Source organism: Heterocephalus glaber, unplaced genomic scaffold (assembly GCF_053883595.1).
Source record: "Heterocephalus glaber isolate CG9 unplaced genomic scaffold, H.glaber_assembly_v1.0 deba00001479, whole genome shotgun sequence".
Lineage (NCBI taxonomy): Eukaryota > Metazoa > Chordata > Mammalia > Rodentia > Bathyergidae > Heterocephalus > Heterocephalus glaber.
In genome coordinates this window covers 3,371,074-3,392,676 of record NW_028258316.1, presented here as the reverse complement: position 1 = coordinate 3,392,676, position 21,603 = coordinate 3,371,074, and the positions used below count along the sequence as shown (strand labels likewise).

Genomic DNA, 21,603 nt, shown 5'->3' with positions numbered 1-21,603 from the left:
GCAGGGATTCTCGCAGGATTCCTGTCTAAGGCAAAGCCAGGCCACAGCTCCTACAAGGGGTGGAGCGGGCAAAGTCCTGCTGGTCCCAGGCTATCACTCCTCCCCCTGCCTTCTCCCCTCCACCTTGCATGCTTGATCTCTTTGCAGTTTTCCTTACTTAGTGCTGAATTCCTGAACATGACTTGCGATCTAAAGTTCCTAACGGTAGAGCCCTAGTCAGTGTGAAATGTTCCTCTTCTTGCAAAGTGTTGGAAGGCATCTGCTATCCTGGGACAGGAAATGGTCTTTGCAAATATTTTTAAAAAACTGTGATAAAATACATGTAACATAGATGAACGCATGTCTATAATCCCAGCCACTTGAGACCCTGAGGCAAGCTAATTGCAAGTATGAGGCCAGCTAGGAAACCCAGTCAGACCTCGTTTCAAAATAAAATTTTTAAAAAGGGCTAGAGGCTGGGCATGGTGGTGCACCATGTCATCCTTGCAGTGCCTATAATCCCTGCACTCTGGGAGGCTGAGGCAGGAGCACTATAAGTTTGAGCCCAGCTGTGGCAACTTAAGACTTAAAGAGACCTTTATCTCAAAATAAAGAATTTTAGAAGAGCTGGGGATGTAGCTCAGTGGTAAGGAGCTTGCCTAACATGTGGAAAGTCCTGGGGCCTATCAAACAAACAAACATAGAGAAAGGAACAACCCCCCTTTCCAAAAGCAAATAACATACGCTAATTTAACTATATTTTTTACAACTAATTCCATTCAGACTGTTATGCAACCATCTCCACTATTAAAACTTTTCCATGATCCCATATAGAAATTCTATCCCTTAAACACAAAACATCCTTTCCTTCTCCTGTCTCTATAAATCTACTTGAGATGTTTCTCATAGGTGGAAACATAATGTTGGTAAGATTTGCCCACCCTGTAATACGTATCAGTGCTCTTCCCCTTTATGGCTGAATACTGTATATCATTGTATGTTGTTGGAATTCAAAGGTGCATAGTATTCACTTACCTTTTTTTTCCTGCAAACTTGGTAGTAATATTTTCACTTTGATTTCAAATTTTAGTAGCTTGAGTCCTTTTTTAAACCTTTGTTTCGTTGATCTTTTCAAAGAGTGAACTTCGGAGGTTACTGATTTTTCTCCTTTACTTTTCTATTCTCTGTCTCTGCTATCTATTATTTCCTTCCTTCTGGTTTTGTTGTTTGAATTTTTCTTTTGTTCCTTACGGTGTAGTTTGCTTGTTGGCGTGTGACCTTTCTTTTCAAGCACAGGTAGTGACAGCTATAAATTTCCCTGTGAGCAGTGCTTTCCAGTGTCTTAACTCTCCATATGTTGTTGTCCTGTCTCCACTGTCTCACGGTGTCTAATTTCCCTTGAGACTGTTTATCCATCAGGTGTTTCAGAGTGTACTGTGTAATTTCCATCTTTGAGAGTATCCTCATCTTCCTTCTGCTGTTAATTTCTTGTTTCATTCCAGTGTAGCTGGGAAGATACCCTATATGATCTCAAAATGAACTAAATCTTTGTGGTCTAACACATGGTCCATCTTGGGGAATGTTTCATGAGTTGGGAAGGATGTGGATTCTGTGTTGACTGGAGTGTTCTTGCATTTATCTCCTGGGTCTAATTGGTTTAGTGTTGCTCACATTCTGTTTCCCCATAGACCTTCTGTCCATTACTGGATGGTTTTTTATTTTTGTTGAGACAGGGTCTCCCTGTGCAGTTCAGGGTGGGCTTGGACTCATTATGTAGCCCAGGCTCGGCTTGAACTTGTAGCCATCTTCCTGCTTGTCTCCCAGGTGCTGGCATAGTAGGCATGTGCTACCACACCTGGCCTGTCCATTGTTGGAAGTGAGGTATGGAAGTCTCCAACGATTCATTTCAACTATGTTGATTTTTGCTTCACGTATTATGGGGGTATCATTAGGTGTGCATATTTACAATTCTGTCTTCTTGAAGCATTTAAACTTCTACCAAAATACACTGGCCTTTCTTGTCTCTTGCTACCTTTTTCTTTGGTACCGGGGATCGAACTCGGGTCCTTGCGCTTGCGAGGCAGGCAATGGAACCACTGGGCTAAATCCCCGGCCCCCCTTGCTACCTTTTTGATGTAGTCTACTTTGCCTGATGAAAGTCATTATTAAAATATACTATTTCCATAGAATCTTTTTCTTTGTAATATTTTTTGTACCTGTATTCAAAGTGAATCTTTGTACTCAAAGTGAATCTCTTTGACTATCCCACAGATCATGTTTTTCTTTTTAAATCCAACTCTTTAAATTCTTTTTTGGCATTGGGGATTGAACCTAGAGCCTTCATGCTGAGTTATATCCCCAGACCTTTTGTTTAAATATATATATATATATATTTTGTACCGGGGATCAAACTCAGGACCTTGCACTTGCTAAGCAGGCATGAAGCCATTGAGCTACATTCCCAGAATTTTTTTGAGGCAAGGTCTTGCTAAACTGCCCAGGCTGGACTTAAAAGTTGCAATCCTCCTGCCTCAGCCTCCCAGAGTGCTGGGATTTCAGATGTGTACCACATCCTGAAAACCTTTGCCTTTAAGTTGAAGAGTTTAACCCCTTTATGTATTTACAGTAATTACTGAGAGAGAAGGCCTAACCTGTACCATTTCCTTGTTTCTGTCCTGTATGTCATATGTGATTTTCTTACTGCTGCTGACAGAATACTAAGTCTAACGTCTGGGCTTCCTCGGGGTTGCTTTCTGCCAAATCCTTCATTATATTTTCACCCCTGTGAGTGAGCCATATTTCCTTCCTACGCTAACTGTTTGAGAACTGAACATTGCGTCTTACAGTACGGTCCCGTGGGAATCAGACTGTCGCCCCTCAGAAACTGCTTCGGTGCCTGTGGAGGCCTGTGGCGGGTACGGCAGGTCCTCTGCCAACTATGGGTGAGCAGGCTGGGCTCCTTGCGTGCAGGCCCTGGATCCCCCACTCCATGGCTGAGATCTGCTTGACAGTCGAGCTTTGGCAGCGTCTCCCTCATCAAGTGTTCCAGCTGCTGTGTCTGGTCAGGTCGCAGGGACCCGAGAGGTGACTGCCAGCTTCCCCGGTCAGCAGCTTCAAGGTTGCTTCCGTGGAGGACTGAGCTTCTTATTCTGCTGTTTTCCGTTGCAAATGGAACCTTGGAGACTCAGTTCCAGAGGTTGTCTTGGGAGCTCTGGGTGCCCACCTGGGCGCAGCGCCCAGGTTAGTGACACAAACATGACCTTCCTTCTGTCCGTGTGTGAGCTGCTGGAAAAGGTGCGGCCCTTCCTGCCGCTGGGTAACAGAAACAGAATCCCGAGAGATTTTTTATTTCAGCATGAGATGTGACAGTCTCCGTTATTTACGTTACAGCGGGAAATCAAAGAACAAAACAGGTTGACCAGGCTGTAGTAGAAACAGGGTTTTAATATAATATTCAAGTCTAGCATTTTCTATTTACAACAAATAAATATTGCCCCGCCCCAATCAGTAAACATTTTTTTTCTTTCTATACAAATATTCACTTGGCCTCCCCCTCCCGAAGCCCTCCTTCTTCCCAAGCCTGTTTCGAGTGGTCTCGTCCAGCCTGGACACAGTGGCAAATGGCCCTCGCAGCGGCTGAGGCGCGACACCCACAGGCTTCCCCGCCACTGGGTGAAGAGCGCGGTCGGTGATGGAATCTTTGGTGTAGCCCGAGGAAGGCTAGAGTGGTGGGAGGAGGGGCCGGACCCCGAGCAGGTCCCAGCCCGGTGCCCGTGGGCAGGAGAGAACTGCAGTGGTCGGAGCGGTGCCCTGGGTACCTAGGGCACGGGCGGCAGTGACCCGCACCGGAAGGCGTCAGGAAGCGTGAGGGTGTGGCCGGGGCAGGCCTGGGCCCCGTGCCCGCTGGGAGTCCTCCTTGGCAAAGCGAGCTCGGCCTCTGGTTCCAGAGAGCAGAAGGCACCTAAGGCAGCGAGTGGCCCCTCGAGGCCAGGTCAGCCTGTCGATGGCAGGTGTCAATCCCGGCTGCAGGAGAGGTTCGGCAGAAACCAGAGATGGAGGTGGCCTGGGCTGGCAGGTGGGCAGAAGGCCCCTGCTTGGCCTGGCTCACTCTGGGCTGGAAGTGCTGAGCCTGGAGAGATGTCCTTAGAAGATGCCCTTGGCAATCTTGAGTCCTTTCTGCTTCATGCGAGGGAGGGTGGAGCTGGCTCCATGCTTGACCTTTGTGCCCTTGGAGAAGGTCCGCCTCTTCAGGATGAAGTCGTAGTTGGCAGTAGAGTTCATGGCGTAGAACACGTTGGCGTTTTCGGGGATCTTCAGCTCTGGTGGTAGAGGGTAGGAAGTGGTTAGGGATGCTCACTGGGGCCCCTCAGGACACCCGCACCCAGGACAGGCCTGGGCCACAACAGACCGGAGGTCCCTCCAATCCAGCTGCAGACAAGCCAGGACACCTCCCATACCCTACCTGAGGATAGATTGTGTAGGCCCCTGATAAAAAAAAAAATCTAGGGCTCTTGGGCCGGGGATTTAGCTCAGTGGTTCCGCTGCCCGCCTCCCAAGTGCACGGTCCTGAGTTCGATCCCTGATACCAAAAAAACCCACAAAAAAACCCAACAAAAAAACCATCAAAAAAATACCTCGGGCTCTTGTCAGAAAGAGTTAGACTCCAGAATGTCCCAGCTCTGGCTCATCTGTCCGGCCACACCCCGCCCCCACTGGGTCTGACTCCAGCCAGGCAGGCTCTGCCTCACCCTCTCCCAGGCCAGGGCTCAGGCGGCCTCCACAGTCCGTGGCTTCCCGGCACCCAAGTCCTTCCTTGGCCCTTTCCCACCCCCTCCGTGGGCCAGAGGCCTGTTCTCAGCCCGCGATGGACTCTAACTCTTGTCCCCTAGCCTCCCTGGGCCTCAGGTTTTAACAGGTGACCCTTGGCCCATGGCCGTCCTGACTCTGAAGTACCCCTTTCAGGAGCCAGCGGCCTGCACTGGCATCAACAAGCCCTTTCTCTCTCTCCTCCACCGCTCTTGGCTTTGCAATGCCAGTTCACGCTCAGGAGCTGCTGGGGCAGAGGCGGCCTGGGGCGCCTGGGGCTGATGAGGGCAGGTCACCGCGAGTAGTGCCCAGCTCTGCACCGCTGGCTTGCGTTCTGAGGCCGAGGACCTTGGACTCTGGTAGTCATGCGCTGGGAGTGCTGGGAGTGCTGCTAAGCCTGTCCCACAGCCCTTGTCCTGACTCACTGCGATCGTCTGAGATGACTTGCACCAGCTCATAGTCCTCCGGCTCATCCTCGTCCAGGTTGTGTTTGTCCATGGCCTTGCGGATGACCGTGGGAGCCTTATCCTGGCTTGTCACCTGGATTGGGCGTGGACAGGCCATCAGGCACGGGGCCTGGAGTGGCTCCCCAGGGTGCAGTGGCCCTGGAGGGACCCTGCGGAGCCACCTCAGCACCGAGCACAGCCTCTCAGCGGTGCGTCCAGGGGTAGTCCACCTGCCCCTGCTCCTGCTCCTGCTCCCGGCCCCAAGGTGGGCTCCGCGCGAGCAACAGGCCCAGTGTTCCTAGCCCCGCTCCCCCACACAGCCTGCTCTCTCCTCCCAGGGCTCTTCGGTAAGCTGCTGGCCCTCAGGGACAACAGGATCCTTGGGGCTGGGATCACATGGCCTCTGGTCCAACCTCAGGGGAAGAAGAGCTGGCTGGATGTCCAGTGGCCCTGTTGGTGCCAGGCCTCTGCCCCGGAGGCTGCGGGAGTGTGGGTGGCACAAGCCAGAACCCTGGGTGCCTGGACCCCGAGGGCCAGAGCGGAAGTGGGACCCAGACACAAGGTCGTGTGGGTGAGTGCCAGTGAAGGCCAGGCTAGCTGCTGGCAGGGAGGCAGGCGGGGAGGTGCACGTGTGGTTACAAATGGCTCATGGGAAGCTGAGACCTGGAGGAGCACACGAGTCCTCTCCTGGTGCCCTCACACACCCCGTGAGCAGATCCCGCTGGCTCCACGCTCCGGTGCGCCCGGACTCTGACAGTGCCCCTTCCTGCCGCGCCCCACGCCTGGTGTCCCTCTGTGAGAAAGCCAAGGTCCTTAGCCTGCAGCCCGGGCTCTCAACACTTTCCTGCCCTGCTGACCTTGACCTCCCAGCCCCTGCCCTCCCGGGGGCTGGGCAGTATGTGCCCCCCAAGTGCCACCCCTGTCTCCCTCCTTCCTGTCCATCCATCCCGACCAGGGCCCCTCTAGGAGGGCAGGGTGGTACTCAGCTGAGCGGTCAGTGGCCGCCTGCTCACCAGGATGCTCTTGTACATGTTGCCGTTGTCCACGTCCAGGCTGACGCGGATGATGCAGCAGTCGCCCACCTGCTGGTTGTAGAGCGGCAGTGAGGAGCTGTAGCTGCAGACCCCTGAGACAGAGCGCTTGTGGGTGCGCGTGGTGGCCACGGGCGTGGTGGAGGCTGAGGACGAGGACGTGCTGCTGGAGGCCGAGCTGATGCCGGAGGTTTCCGGGGAGGACTGGGAGGCCGACTCCCAGAACTGTAGGGGACGGAGACGTCAGCGGAAGTTGGGAGCCTGCAGGGCCCGGGCTGGCAGCTGGCTCTGAGGGCTCTGGAAGCCCCGTTCAGGAGCCAGGCTTCCTGGGCCCTTGTGTGGACACTGGGAGGAGGGGAGGGGAGGCTGGGTGGCCAGTCACCTTCTTTTCCTGGCCGTCCGGGGACTCTGGGACAAAGCTCATGTTGATCTCCTCCACGTCAGAGCTGGAGGAGCCGGCTGAGTGCACACTGAGCGCATCGGCGATGTCCCCGCTGCTGAGGTAGGGGCCGCACCTGAGCTGGTCACAGGACTTGGAGTGGGAGCTGCCGCTGGTACTGAGCTCGGTGCTGGGCACCTGGCGGCTGGACGGAAGGGCGGGCGGGTGTGAGGGGCCTCCCCAAGGCCTCGAGCCACGCTATCCCCACGGCTTCCTGTGCTCCAGGCTGGGTGCTAGGCCAGGCGCCAGGACTGTCAGCCTGGGAGGCTCCCGAGCCCGCACTCAGCCCTGAAGCATTCTGATCCCTGCCTGCCCGGCCAGGCACTCACTCGCTCCAGCGCTTCACAATGGCTGTGCTCTTCCTGGACTTGAGGGTGTTGCTGGCCGACTCAGACGGGGGCTCCAGCTCGCATGATAGGCTGTAGCTACGGGCAGGGCTGGCATGAGGCTGGTAGGGGCCACATGTGTCCCCCCAGGGCCCAACCAACAGTTGGAGCCCAGGTGCCACTGCCAAAACCAGGCAAGAGGCCTGACCCTGACGGTGGCCCAGGCCGCGGGTGCTCTGGAGCCGGGACAGCCGCCCTGTGCCCAGTTCAGGCCCTGCCTCACCTCTCAGCCTCTCCGAGCCGCTCCAGGGCCCGGAACCACGCCCCAAAGTGCTCCTCGGGCGCGATGCTGTAATTGTTGCAGGCCGACTGCAGTAGCTTGATCTGCGCGATCACTTCGAATTCCTGCAGCAGAGGGGAGGGCGGGACATGAGGAGCCTGGGTGGGGCTGCGGGCGGGCGCCAGCCTCTGGGTCTGTGCTCTGGGCCCATGCGACATGAGCCTGGTCCAAACTCCAAACTGCTAAGCCCAGGAAGCTGTCCTGGGTCCCCATCAACCAAACCTCCCCATAAATCAGCGGGGGGGCATGGAGCCAGGTGTCCTCCCAGGCAGAGCCCCTCCTGTGATGGCAGCAGCCGCTCACCTTCCTCCGCTTCTCGAAGTTGATCAGTCTCCCCTAGGAGGCAGACAGCAGTCTGTGAGAAAAGCTGCCCCTCCACCATGGGGGCCTCCCGCCTCAGGCCGCACCACCAGGAGCGCCCACCAGGGGGCAGGGTGCACCCAGATGGAGACTAGGATAGGCTGTGGATGCCAGGACAAGGGGACCCGGGGGCAGAGGCTCTCCAGCCTGTTTGCCCTGCCTGCGCTCTCTGAGGACAGGTGGGATGGCCTCGGTTGGCCACCCAGAGCCTCCTGGCCTTGGAGGGTCCAGCCCCACCGTCCAGGCCCAGCCACCCCTTGAGGCCGACGGTGCCCAGCTTGGCCAAACCCTGCTGCAGCTCTAAGGTCAGGGAGCTCTGGGGTCCCTGGGGTAGGACGGCGTGGTGCCCGGTGCACGGGGCCAGCCACAAGGCTCCCACCAGTGCGGAAGGCCCAGGGCCAGCCAGAGGCCCTCTCCTCCCGGGCCTCCCCCCGCGGCCCGGACCCGGCTCACTCACATAGAGATAGTCTTTCATGGCGGTGTCCAGCATCACCAGGTCGGTGAGGAAAGTGCCCAGGTAGGGGACAGTGCCCTGGATGACGCCCTGCAGGACCCCGCAGAGGCGGGAAGTGAGGCCCAGGGACCCTGCAGCCCAGGCTTCGCACTCTGGCCTCCCGCTCTGCTGCCCGGGGAGCTCAGCCACCCGTCCTGGGCTCCCCTCCTAGACTCCGGGACCCCCTCACTGCCTCTGGTGACCTCCCAGGGAATCTGCATTCGGCAGACTCCCCACAGTGAGGTGGCCCTGGCCCGCACCCCTCCCCCAAGGGGTGTGCCAGGCCCTGGCTCTGGTGGCTGCGTCTCGACCCCCACAGTGCCAGCTGGTCAGCACATGGCCCCATCTAATGGGGCTGCTCAGGCAGCGGGACGACAGGGACCCAGGGCTGGGGGAGCCCCTCCTCTCTGCTGCCAGCACCCTCCGTCCCTCCCTGGGCCCGGGGTGGGCACTCACCGCCTCCTTTGGCCGCCTGTGAGCTCTCCTGGGGTTCATCTCCAGGGTGGCAAACTTGGAGGTGCCCTCCTGCCAGGGGCGACAGGGGCGTGTCAGGGAGGCTGTGCTCCCTCCCTCCTTGTGGCTGTGTGGGCTGATGCCCAGGCTTCTACAGCCCCCCTGGGCGCAGATTCTGGATCACTCTGGTGGGATAGCTGGGCCGACGCCTGGGCTCCTTGCAGTGGGAACCAGGCTCCCCCTGCCCGGCAGGCAGAGGCCTCAGGGCCACATTTCTGCTGTGGGCAATGTCCTGCCCCGGCCTGGCCAGCCCGGCCTGCATAGCCCCCCGTGGACCTCACGTCCTGTATGACATCAGCACCCAGGGTGCTCACTCCTCTATCTGGCACCTGAGGAAACTGAGGCCCAGAGAAGGTTGCAATTTGCCCAGGGACAAGGAGGACAGACCTTCAGCCTCAGCAGCCTTTGAATGGGCTGTGCCAGGATCCCCAGTCAAGCAGAGCCTCAGGGGGAGGGACAAGGTGTGCCCAAGGGGGCCCTCGGCTGATCCAGAGGCTTCCCACCTCCTCGGAGCCCCTTGGCATGCTCCCCCGCACTGGACTCTGCCCCCGTCCACTCAGGACCAGGAGCTCCCCTGGGCCACCTGACTGCCCAGCATGCCAGGGGCAGGGGCAGGAGCAGGGTAACTTTGCTTCCTGTCATGTGAACGCTTCTGGGAAGTTCATCTGTCCATGAGGCCTCTGAGCCTGCTGGGCACTGGCCATGGCACTGAGGCCCCTGGTAGCCCCTGCAGGCAGAGGGCAGAGCTCCGTGGTGCACCCACTTCTGGCTCCTGGGTCTGGACGTCTGGGCCCAAGGGTGGCCCACTGGCCTCTGGGCCCTCTGAAGTTCCCATCCCAAGGAGCCTCTCCCCTGGGAAGCGCAATGCACGCAGAAGGGGAAACAGGCCCTGGCTTTGTGGGGGCTCCATGAGTGGGTGGGGGGGGGGCGCTGCACCCCCTTCCCTCCACCCAGCAAGTCTGGAGGTTGCTAAGCCCTATCAGGAAGCCAGGTACCTGTGAATCCACCCTCCTGGAACAACCGGCTGCTCTCACTACATGCAGGGGGTGGGGGTCCCCAGCACCCCAAACTGCCCCATCTGCTCAGGGGCCAAAGAGATCCCCCTTCCTTTCCTCCAGGGAGGTCAGGACTGGAATTTTGTGAAGAATCTTTAGGCAGGAACTAGTGCCCCCCATGCCACACTCCCTTAGGCCCCTCTTGCCTTGATGAGCAGCTCTCTACTCAGTGAGTAATTGTTCTCATCAGAGAAAATCTCAGAGAGCTTCTGGAATATCCGGATGCTGTCCCTGTAGGAACGACAGAGAGGGTGCCTGTCAGGAAGGGCAGGAGAGGGCAGCACAAACCCAGGCTCCTTCACAATGCAGACTCCACACTCCCTGCCTGGGCGGTTTGCAAAGAGGCTCTGTGGCCTGGGAGGGGACCCTCCATGCTGGCGGTGCAGTGGGGACCCCAGCCCCATTCCTGCTAGAAGCTTGAAAATCCCATGCGTGGTCTCATGACGTGTCAGACAGACAGGGAAGTTGGGTGCTGAGGTGGATCTGCTGCCTGGCTCAGGGAGGCCTAGCTCCAGTCCCTACCAGCCGCCCCGCCTTGGGGTTCGTGGCCTGGGGCCCACTGTGGGGTGGGGGGACCCACCTGGAGACGTCTTCCCATGTCTTCTTCAGGCGGTGGATGGCATTGCTCTGCAGAGCAGAGAGGATGGCGTACAGGGAGGAGAAGTTCTTCAGGGCGCGGCACTCCTGGGGGAGGAGGGCTCTGAGCTGTGCCGAAGCTCGCCTGGTCCCGCCTGGTCCTGCCCGGCCCCGCCCCGGCCTGCGGAGCCCCTGAAGGGCAGGAGTGGGGCCCAGAGCAAGAGAGCAGGGTTCCAGCGCAACCCAGGGAACCGGCATCAGCAGGGGCTGAGCCCCACTGGGACCCGCGTGTCAAGGCCAGTGTGGCCCTGGGGAGGAGGAGCTTGGGGTCTCTGCAGGGGCTCCGACCTCGGACCACACTGGAGAGTAGCAAGGGGGGCTCCCGGGCCCTCTGCAGCATACCCTGGCCACCTCGATCCAGTGCTCCACCACCCGGGCCCTGTCCGGGGCCTTCATGCTCCGGTCCCCCAGGCAGGTAGTGATGACACAGTTGGCCACGTTGTTGAACTGGGCAACGGTGGCACGGATGGTGGGTGCCAGGTGCTCCTTGCCCTTCTTGTCCCGCTGGGACCAGATGGAGCCCAGGCAGTGGTAGGGCACCACCTTCTTGAACAGCTCCTGGGGAGAGGATCAGTGTCACCAGCCCAGCCACAGCTCACAGTCCCCGGGGCCTGGACTGCATCCCAGCGGCTGGGCCGAAGCCCCGGAAGCTGAGGACGTGGCTGGGGCCTTGTGGGCTCTCTGGGCGTGTGCTGAGGACATGCACACTGAGAACCACTGAGGACACTGCACAGGAGCGACCTGGGGCAACGATGGCAGCGTGGAGAGCAGCGTCTCCCCTGCCCGATGTCTGTCCAAGTGCGGAACGCAGCTCACACGTGCACAGACAGGGGGCGCCTTCTGCCCCCTCTTCAGGGCAGGGTGCATGTTCTCGTGCCAGTCACTGTGCTCACGGCCGGGCGGGGCGTCTACTGTGGACTCAAGCAGTTGGGTGCCCACCACATGCTGAGGCTGGTGAGGGCCCCAGGCGGACGGTGGGGGTCTGGATGCTGAGGTGAGCACTCTTCCCACCAGCCGGTCTGCCCTGCTCCTGGAATCCTCCTGGTCACTCCCGAGGGAGGCAGGGACAGACCCGAGTCTACTGTCCTGGGGCAGTCGAGGCCTCGAGGCTCAGAAACTTGCCCTGGCTGCACAGGGTGTGATGGTGGAGCTGGGACTGGGACAGGAGCACAGGCTCTGGGGCAGGGAGCAGCAGGTGTGGACGTCAGGTGCCTGAAGGAAGAAGTGCCGTCCTGAGGGGCCCGGCTGCTCACCGAATCCATCAGCGTGAACTGCTCCGCCACCAGGTCAGGAGGGAACGTCAGGATGTGAGGCTGCTCCTGGGCCAGTCCGTTCTCTGAGGTCACGGGTGGAAGCCAGGGTGGCTCGGTGGGCAGCCTGGGGCCCAGGGCCCGCTGCAGCTCTGGAGTTCGTGACAGAGCAGGCTCCAGCTCCAGCTCCGGCTCTGGTTCCGGCTCCGACTCCGGCTCTGGCTCCGGCTCCGGCGTGGGCTCTCGCTCCAGAGCAGGTGCAGGAGCTGCCTCGAGCTCAGAAGCCAATGCTGGCTCCAGCTGTGGACCCGATACTGGTGCTGCTATTGGAGTGGACGTCAGAACTGGGACTGGAGCCGGCTCCAGCTCCACGGCTGGTTTCAGGGCTAGCACTGGAGCTGGTGCCAGAGCTGCGGGAGGGAAGGTGCTCCACATGACAGCCTTGCCCCGAGCCCAACCCCGCCACAGGACCTCTCGGTCCATACTGCAGCCCCGGCCCCTCGTGCCCAGCCCAGTGCCAGCCAGGAGCCCCGCCCAGCGGGCCCAACGCAGACCCCTCCTCCTGTCCTCTGGGTCCACACCCCAAGCCTCCTCACCCTCAGGTGCGGCCTCGCTGGGCTCCAAGTTCTCCAGCTGAGCCAGCAGAAGATGCGCACGGCGCTGCAGGTCTGAGCCAGGCATGTTGAGCTGCACATAAGCCACCAGCTGCTTGAGGCAGGGGAAGTCTGGAGGCTGGCAGAAGTCCTCTGAATACTGGTCCAGCCAGGTGCCCAGGATGGAGGAGATGGCACTGAGGGCGGGAAGGCAGGCAGCAGTCAGGGCCCAGGCCTCCCCTCCCGGGGGGCTGGGCTCCTGTGCTCCCCATCCAGGCAGGGAGCCTGGGGTCACCGGGCTGGCTAGGGCCCCCCCACCCCGGGCCAGTTCCTGGGGACCTGCAAGCCGCAGGGCTTTGTTCCCTGGGAGACCCGTGGGCCTGGTCTTCTCAGGGACACTTCTGAAGGGTGAAACTGCCCTGCAGTCACCAAGCCCCTGGCACCCAGCTGAGCAGGTTGCTCCCCGCAGTGTGCGCGCCTGGCTGTGACAGACTCTCGCAGGGCCCAGCTTGGAGCCAAAGCCTCCCTTCTGCTCCCCGTGCCTGAACCCCACCCATCACTCTTCTCCTCCTCCTGCAGGCAAAGCCCCAGACCTCGGCCTCCGAGGGAGCCACAGGTCCCTCTGCCAGAGACAGGAGGCCTCCCCCTGAAGCCAAAGCCCACTCACTTTTTGAGTTGGTCCTGAGGCCCGCCGTCCTCGCTGGAGTAGGGGAGGATGCAGCCATATCTAGAGGAGGCCGTGAGGACGTCACATCTACCATACCTGCTTATGATGTCTAGTGTTACTGGGTGACACCCTCGGAAAGGGGCCCAGGACAGCAGGGGTCTCCCTGGCCTCTTCACTGTATTATATGCTGCCTGGAAGCACGTCTGTACAGCTGGTGCTTCCTACTGCACAACCAGCTCCTTCCCAGGTATCTCAGCAGGGCAGCAGGGCCCAGACACCTCCACCGTCCACCCTCAGGGTTCTGGCAATGGCTAGAACCAGAGAGAGACGCCCCAGATGCCATCTGGGACCCCTTCTCAGATGGGGAAGGAAACTGCCTTTCCCGAGGCCTCAGGTAAGTGAGGCCCAAGCACTTCCAGGCTCTTTCTGCTTGGTCCCCACGATACCGTCTGAAGGGGGTGTCCTCTGAGCATTCCAGTTTCCACAGAGCAAACTGGGGCTCAGAGTCGTGCGAGGCATTCCCAGGCTGGCCAGGAAGTGGCGAGTCCCACCCCCTGGGCTTAGAGGTGGGTGAGCACCTTTTGAAGAGCAGGTCCAGCACCTGCTGGGTGGTGGTGAAGGCTCTGTAGGTGCACAAGAAGATGGTGACGTAGGAGAGGTCGCTGCCCTGGAAGGCGGGCACCAGGTGCTCCACCAGCTTCTCCAGCGTGCCTGCCTTCACAGTCCGCACCTTACAGGTTTCATAGAGGTTCAGGGCCGACTCATTCTCACACTGCGGGTGGGGACAGTGGGGGTGCAGGGGAGACAGTCAGGGTCAGCACCGCCCAGCTCCAGGAGAGTGGAGCTGCAGCTCAGACTGTACCCCCAAGCCCTCAGGGGCTCGGGGGCAGAGTTGGGACACTAGGTATCTCCAGAAGAAGAAGGGTCTCTCGCAGGGACACGCATGTAGCCCCAACTACTTGGGAGGCTGAGGCAGGAGGATCACGAGTTCAAGGTCAGCCTGGGCAATGTGGCAAGACCTGTCTCAAATTAAACTAACAAGGGATGAGAGAATAGCTCAGTGGTACGGTGCTTGCCTAGCATGTGCCAGATCCTGGTTCATTCCCCAAAGTTGTAAAGAGAAGGTCTCTGACAGTATCTCGGACAACTAACAGCACTATCCGAGGGATTCCCAACAAAACACCCCATTCCAGAGATGAGAAAACAGAGGCTTATCCTGGTGGAGGGACTGCCCATTAGGACACACCAAAGGTTTCTGTGGCACAGCTGAAATGGTCACAGATAGGACTGTGCCTAACAGCAGGAGGGGCCCAACAGCCGTGCCATCCGGCCTCCCTTCTAGAATATCACGGAGCTGGAGATGAAGAACAGTCCGACTAAACATGACCGTGGGTAAGGCTGGAAGACAGGGTGGCAGGACCATCAGTCAACGGCTGCATGGGGCACCCGGAAATGGAAATGAACCCGGGAAACGTGTAGTGCACCCGAAACAGCTGTGACCTAAGGGGACACAGTGTCCTCCCTTGTACACAGGCGGCAGGTCAGCATGGCCTTCACTCCTGGCCAGCTGTGGGTGGCACCCTAGGCCCAGAGTCCTCTCGGATGGGGGGTGGGGCCCTCAAGCAGGCCAGCCCTGGGCCGCACTCACCCCAAGCCAGCGCTGGCCCTTGCTGGCTCCGTGCTGCAGCTGCACCTTGCGCAGGGAGATGGAGTAGATGACCCCGTTGATCAGCTCCTCGCCGATCTCCTGTGTGGAGCTCTGCAAAGACAGCGGCCGGCAGCCGGGCCAGGGTGTCAGGGGCTGTCTGTTCCCCAGGGCAGGCAGCTGCACAGACCTCCAGCGGGGTGAACGAGAGCCTCAGGACAGAGGGTGGCCGCCCAGCACGGCCCCGGCTTCCCATCTGCCACCTCCTCACCCTCACCCCCTCTGTCCAGCCCGGGCCCCCGGCCGGCCCGGGCAGGCCTGGAGTCAGCATCACAAGGCTGGGGCACGTGCAGGTCACCCCGGACCGCCACATCCGAGGCCACTTCCTTCCCTTCTGCTCATTCGTGCCCCTGCGCCTGCTTAGGCAACAGAGGGGTTCCCGGCGCACTGTTCCTCCCCACGTGAGAGGCGGATGTGGATGGTGGCAGTGCTGGGGTTCCACAGAGCCCCCTTGGGCCCTGCCCGGGACAGGAAGAGGTCACCTGGTTGCTCCTGAGGCCCCAGGACAGGAAGGAAAGGGCCTTGTTTTAGGAGATGGAGGCTCCCTCACTGTACAGGCTGACCCGGGGGCTGCGTCGCCATGGCCACCCCGGGCTTCGCAGCTCTCTCCGTCCCAGCTGTAACAGCCCTGCCAGTGCTGGGGCGTGGGTCCCCTCCCCAACCTGACAGTGTGGAGTCAGAAGACCCAGGCGGAGGTGCTGGCTTAGCCTGGGCCCCGCCTCCTGCCCACCCAGAGGGCTCTGGGAGGCCTGGGAGACATCTTCGGGGAGTCTACTTCCTGTGACCTGCGGCTGCCCTCTGGCTCTGGGCTCTGCACCAGCCACAAAGCCGTGGATATCACACTGGGCTCCCAACCTCTGCCTTTGGAGAGAGCACCAGCCCTGTTTCTTGGAAGTTAGCGGAGAACCCATAGGCATACCCACTAAGGCAGGCCACCTCAGGGAGGTCACCCTTCCCCAGCGGAGAAGGAACTTCCCTCCGGACTCAGGAATACTACACAGACACACTGCTGTCTCCACTGGCAAACTGCCTCGGGGGAGACCAGAGGCCAGGGGACCAGGCCCTTACCATCCTGTCCCCCCTGAGGCCCTCACAAGGTCAGGCTTGGCTGGAAGAGCCTTTCTTTCCCAGGGGTTCCAGCCACATCTGGCCCACCCGGGCCTTGGCATGTGAGCACTCAGTCCCTGAAGCAGCGCTGGGGTCTCACGCAGGACGCTCTGCTGCAGGACCCTGGACCTTAACCCCTCAGAAGCCCAGCACGGTGCCAGCTCCCAGCAGGGCTCCATCAGCACTGGCCAGGCCACCACAGGAGGAGCCGGGCCAGGGCTCTGCTCGGGTGTCATGTGAGCCCCCAAGGGGCCCCTTCTGCAGCCCGGTGTGCATGGAGGGTGCAGGTGGGCACCAAGAGCCCCGGATGCCTGCCACAGGGGAGTTGCTGCCCCGGCCCCTGTGGACTGAGCTCCGCCCTCTGGTTCCCTCAGCTTGATGGATCAGGCTGCCAGAGGAATGCTGGACACAAGCATCCTGATACCTGTCACCCCGAGACCACAGAGCTGCTGTGGTCCTGGGCAGAAGGCTCCGCCCCTGCTCTGAGGGACAGAGAAGGAAAACTGCCAACAGTCCTGGACACTCTGGGGCAGGAGACACAGGGATCATGAACCTTCAGGGTACCCTGGGCCGCCTTTGGTGAAGAGCGAGCTGCCCAGGAGCAGACAGCCCACGCGGGAGGCCAGGCCCCTGGGACAGTCCACAGGCCGGACTCTGAGGGGGAGGAGCAGGGTGGCCCAGTAAACAGCTGATGCAGAGAAAATGCCTTCCCTGAGGGCAGGCGTCCAGGCAGCCACTCTGGGCTCTTAAGAGGAAGGAAAGCCTCATAGCTGGCTGGGTCCTGGGGGAGGACCCTACCCTTCCCATGTCTGAGCACATGGTGTCCCCAGGGTCCTGGGACCCACGGACAGCTAGCTGTGCCTCTGAACACACTTGGCTCAGCAGATAGAAGGTGGCTGTGTCCCTGGGGCCCTGGAGAGCAGGGATCCGCAGTCCTCACTGTCCCTGGGGCACAGCCCAGAGCCCCTAGGACAGGGAGAAGAGATGGGGCCTGGGTGGGCAGCGTCACCTGATCAGTGCACTCAGGATCAGGCCAGCAGGATGCTGTGTCCCCTGCTGTGGACAAAGGGAGCGCGGGCCATGCCCAGGTTCCCCTAAGGCAGAGTAATGGGTGGCAGGGGGGCACACCCTGGTTCTGCAGTCTCCCCCGAAGGCACTCAGGCCAGCACATGTTGGAGCGGCACCTTCGCCCACCCTGGCCTCCACTGTGGTCCAGCTCCCTGCTGCGAATCACGTTTCCTGTGGAAGCTACGGCCAGGGCTCTGGATCCCTGATGCCTCCAGCTGTGCTGTGGCTGAGGCAGAGGGAGAGGGTTGCGACTCTGCCTCCCTGACTCCTCAGCCCCACTTGGGCAGGGAGGGAGGCTCTAAACCTTTGAGGACCCTACCACCCTCCTGGGCTGGCATTCAGGGCCAGGAGTCACCAGAGGCCACTGTGGGGCCCTCGCTGGCAAGCTCTGGGCACGTGAGCCCCTCCCAGAAGGCAGCTGCCCACAACCCTGCAGCTCCCTGACTTTTCAGCCCTCGATCGGAACGCAATGGTCAGAGAATGCCGGGCCTTTGGGTCCAAGGTGGCTGAGCGCCAGCCCTTTTACAGAGGTGGACACTGGGGCCTGGGTTGGGGGCCGAGAGCAAGTATCCAGGTCCTGGCTCAGCGCTACACTATGAGCCTCCTCAAGGGAAGGAGAATGGAGGCGCCAAGCATCACAACCCTTTGCCTTTGGTTCGGCCCTCCAACTCTGGGTAGCTGTCCCGAACCCTGAGCCCTAGGGCACTGCCAGGATCCCAGCATGGACTCAGGGTCAGCCCTGGGTGGGAGGAGGGCCACACTCCTGATCCCCCAGGCACTGCAGCCAGTGGCAGCCTCTGCTGGAGATTATACAAGGTGCCTGGCTGCCATGGCAACGAGGGAGTGTCCTGACCCCAAAAGCAAAGTCTGGGGACCAGCCTGTGCTGGCTGACCAGGAGTCCCCAGGAGCCCTCCCTGCCAGCCTGTGCCCTGCTGAGGGCCACATTAGCATTTGAGGAGGAGGAAAAACATGCTTCGAATGGGGGTGGGGAGTCCCGGTGCTCCAGCCTGGCAGGCCCGGCCTTGTCCAACCTATCCTGCCCATGCACACTGGCTCCTGTCAGGCTGGCAGGCCACCACAGGGCCAGCCTGGGGGCTGTGGCTGGTGGTGGCCGAGGAGGGAGGCTAGTTCCATGGCTGAAGACCAACATCACGGACCGCAGTGTCCAGCACGTGCGGGTACTTCCTGGTGCCAGGCCCTTCACACACTCATTGCATTTAATCCTTTCGACACCCCAGCTGATGGATGCAAAACAGCAGGGCATAGGCATGTCCAGGTCAGGAGGCAGGAAATGACAGCCAGGAGAAGGATTGGAACCCGGGCCTGTGGGGACCCACCAGGCCTGGCTGCTGCTTCTACCACGGTCACCACCTCAGAGCAGGGTCCGGCCCTGTGACTCAGAGGTGGAGGAGGGCCAGAGAGAGGAAGGGCTTCCTCAGGTCACACGGCAAGTGGCAGGGGGGCCGGGCCAGTGCCTCACACCTGCATCTGAGTGGAGGGAGGTTTGTGATGCCGAAGTCGGCTGTGAGGCCAGGCCTGGGAAGTGGTCAGGGGTGGGCAGCGTACCCTGGAATCCAGGGCACGGGCACTCCCCTTGGCACTTGGTCAGAAAACCTAATTGTGGCTGCTGCCACCTGTCTAGCTCTGCTATTGTGCCAGGCGCTGTGGACTGCTTGTCGGGCCGCCTCTCTCACTCGGTCCATACCAGAGCCCTAAGCGGATGAATGGGCATCATGTCCATTTTACAGATGAGGAAACCGATGCTCAGAGAGCAGCAGGGCTTAAAGGGACCAGGCGATGTTCTAGCACCCCTCTCTGCCCTCAGGAACCCAGCTTTTCACCTCTGTGTTGGAAAGGACCACATGCCTCTAGGGATGGCTGCAAAGGCATCAAAGCAAGAGGAAACTCCCAAGGTTGCACCAGGGCTGGTGAAATGCAGGCCCCATTCCTAGTCTTCCTGCCCTGCTCTCAGGGCAGTGCTTGGCTGTCATCTGCTCCCTCTCTGGGAGAGCTGGGTCTGCCCAACGTTCAGCTCCTCCTGCACCGATCTGCAGGTTTTGACTCCACTCTCTAAGTGGGATCAAGGAGGTACAAGTTCCGGAATGCAGTGTTTCTGGGACTGCAGGGCTGGGGGCCCAACTTTGGGACAGCGTGGCCACAGCATGGCGGTGTCATGCTGCGGTACCCACCTAGGCAGCCAGCCAGCCACGCCCCGGGGGCCAGTCCTCCAAGGCCTGGGCGCAGCCTCCTGGAACCACCCCTGCACTCAGAGTGAGGCTGCTTAGAAAGCTGGTACTAAGTCCATGAGGTCCTTCTCACTAGCGATGCCGAGACCGCATGCTTGGGAACTTTTAACACTTCCCAACTGAGGATCAGACCCCAGCCCTGCCCGCACAGCCTGACATCTCCTGGAGCTGTCCCCCACCACCTACTCCTTTTCCAGGGCCAGCCCTGAGCTTCCCGGAACACAAGTCAGCAGGCCAGAGTGTCTTGAACCTGGAGAAGGAAAGAGGACCCAGTAGAGCCAAGCTGGGCCCCTCCTTTCTCTTCTTGTACCTCAGAAGTAAAGTAAGCTTCTGGGACCCATGGTGAGTCCCCTCCTGAGCTTGACACCCCCCCTCCCCCACCTTGGAGTGAGCCAGGAAACTTTCCTGGAGGATTACAGCACCAAGTGTGCACGTGCACCCCTGAGGGTAGTGCCTCCCAGCCTCCTGATAATACGTCGTAGAGCGCCCCGGGGCTAAGCTGGAGAGCTGCACACAGTGTGATCCGAAGTGCCCCTTAAACACAGAGAAGACTGCGCTCTGGCCTTCCCTCACCACATGCAGGCCTTGCAGGAAGGCTTTTCCGGTCAAGATCCACCTCTGCACTGACCAGCACTGACCTGGTGCAATCTCATTAGTAGTTTCATCTGCCAAATGTGCTATTAATAGTCCTGACCCCAAATGACAAAATGCATGCAAATCACTCAACACAGGGCTCCCTCCCACAGAGCACCAGCTCACTGGGGCTTGTCAGACCTGGCTGCTGCGTCCTTCAGGCTGAAGCACTTTCACCTGCCCCTGGATGAGAGCTAAGCCTCCCCTGACCCCTCTCCCCTGACCAGGGCTTCTGGGCTCCCTCCCCCACAGCTCTGCCCTGTCCTGCTCTGATACCTGCTGGCTCCGGTCCACAGTAGGCACCCATGGGGAAACCAGCACATGTCCAAGTCCTGGCTGTGAACCTTCTTGGCATGCATGTCTGTGTAGGTCAGGGGCTTCACCTCTGCCTGTCTCCTAGAAGGTGAGGTTGGCACTGTGCTGCAGGCTGGCCTATGCCAGGTAGAATGGGGTAGAGTTGGCAGGAGCTGCAGACCTGTGAACTCCTCTTGGCTGGCTAGGCCATGGCCTGTCCCAAGGCAGGAATACTGACCAGGGGACCTCCAGGAAGCACAGAATGCTGCAGGTCAGGCTGGGTCAGTAGTGGCTTGGCTTAGGATCAAGATGACAGGCAGATGTGTAAGGATATCTGGCCCTGCCAAGAGGGAAGGACTGGGTGGAGGCCTGGTAGGAACAGGGATGGAGGAAGGAGCAGACTGCCTGGTGGTTTCCAGAGGACAGGGACCAAGCAGGGCCACTTTGGCTTTGGCCTGCTTCAGCCACCAGGAAGTCAGCCCCAGGATGAGGGGCTTGGCAGGAGGGACAGGGACTTCCCCACCCCTCCCCCAGGCCCACGCTAAATGGTCATTGTGTTTGGTTTCCGGCAGTGGCCTCCTCTCTGGCCAGGACCCTAGTTTTCCTGCCCTAGCCAGAAGCTTCCCCTGTTTTCTAAACAGCAGCCATGGGCTGCATCTAGCAGTGAGGCCTGAGGAGAGAGGGAGCCTTAGCGGACTGAGGATGGCTACCAGGGCAGGGATGGAGCTCGGCTGGGCCTCTCCCTCGGCTCCTCAGGGATGCAGAGGGGCAGAGATAGAGAGAAGCAGCCCAAAGCCCGGCCTGGAACCACCTGGAACCTGCGGGGCTCAGTGAATGCTCAAGCCAGACCCTCCTGGCACACAAAGCCTGAGACGCTGCAGACGGCTGGAGTCAGCCCCCACCCCCACACTCCCAGGGGTCTGGCTGATGCCTGGGGTGCCGGCCTGGACACCTGCCCAGCTCTGGAGGTGCCCTGGGCCTGGGGCTTCCCCGGCAGAGAAACACGCTGTCCAGGCCCTGTCTCCCACCCCTCCGCCACACCATCGGGTGCATAATCAGACGGAGGCAGATGGCACCTGTGGCCCACTGGGCCCTGCACAGAAGATGCTGGAGAGGGGTCCAGGCCGCCACCTTGCTCTCCCTACCTCAAGCCACAACAGGCAGGCGACCCCCTCTCTGAATCCTCTCAGGTCCTTTCAAATTCGGGGATTCAGCATATTTTCTAATCAGGCAAAAATGACTCATGCCCTGGCCTGCAAGGCCCTGTCCCCACTGCCTGGCCACCTGTTGGGACTGGAGACCCCCTCCACTCACTGCCCTGGCGTCTCCCGGGGGTCACCGGATCCCTCTCTCCCAGGAGGCCCCGGTGGCCCCCATCACCTCTGGGGATCTAGATTCGTGGCACCCCCGCCACTGGACACCTGCATTGGGGAGCCTGGCACTGTTGGCACAGGCCCCGGCTGACCACGGAGTGAAAGAAGGCCCTGCGGGTGGCAGCTCACAGGCCACAGGCGTAAACAGTGACAGAGCCGCGAGGAGAAGTCTCCCGGCGCTGCAGGGGCCGGGGGCCACCACACCCGAGTCTGGCACGCATCGCGGGCGGGCCTGGGCTCCG

General features: G+C 60.1%; 1 protein-coding gene across 6 annotated transcripts in view; it reads right to left on the bottom strand.

The window, feature by feature from the left end:
* Positions 1-3,403: 3,403 nt before the first annotated feature.
* Ralgds (ral guanine nucleotide dissociation stimulator) overlaps positions 3,404-21,603 on the bottom strand; it is a 38,426-nt gene continuing 20,226 nt past the window's right edge. For 3 of the 6 annotated variants that reach the window (XM_004849021.4, XM_021261799.2, XM_004849018.4), the window contains exons 2-18: positions 14,583-14,693; positions 13,513-13,706; positions 12,935-13,030; positions 12,271-12,464; positions 11,678-12,084; positions 10,767-10,982; positions 10,369-10,472; positions 9,935-10,019; positions 8,677-8,745; positions 8,185-8,271; positions 7,671-7,703; positions 7,311-7,432; positions 7,031-7,126; positions 6,645-6,846; positions 6,245-6,487; positions 5,211-5,325; positions 3,404-4,298 (exon numbers count right to left, since the gene is read on the bottom strand). In XM_004849021.4, coding sequence (XP_004849078.2) covers positions 4,123-4,298; positions 5,211-5,325; positions 6,245-6,487; positions 6,645-6,846; positions 7,031-7,126; positions 7,311-7,432; positions 7,671-7,703; positions 8,185-8,271; positions 8,677-8,745; positions 9,935-10,019; positions 10,369-10,472; positions 10,767-10,982; positions 11,678-12,084; positions 12,271-12,464; positions 12,935-13,030; positions 13,513-13,706; positions 14,583-14,693 — 2,550 coding nt within the window. In that variant the 3' untranslated portion in view covers positions 3,404-4,122. Of the gene's footprint in view, positions 4,299-5,210; positions 5,326-5,352; positions 6,025-6,244; positions 6,488-6,644; positions 6,847-7,030; positions 7,127-7,310; positions 7,433-7,670; positions 7,704-8,184; positions 8,272-8,676; positions 8,746-9,934; positions 10,020-10,368; positions 10,473-10,766; positions 10,983-11,677; positions 12,085-12,270; positions 12,465-12,934; positions 13,031-13,512; positions 13,707-14,582; positions 14,694-21,603 lie in introns of those variants that run through there. The other 3 variants (XM_021261801.2, XM_004849020.4, XM_087182977.1) reach the window with 2 other exon arrangements.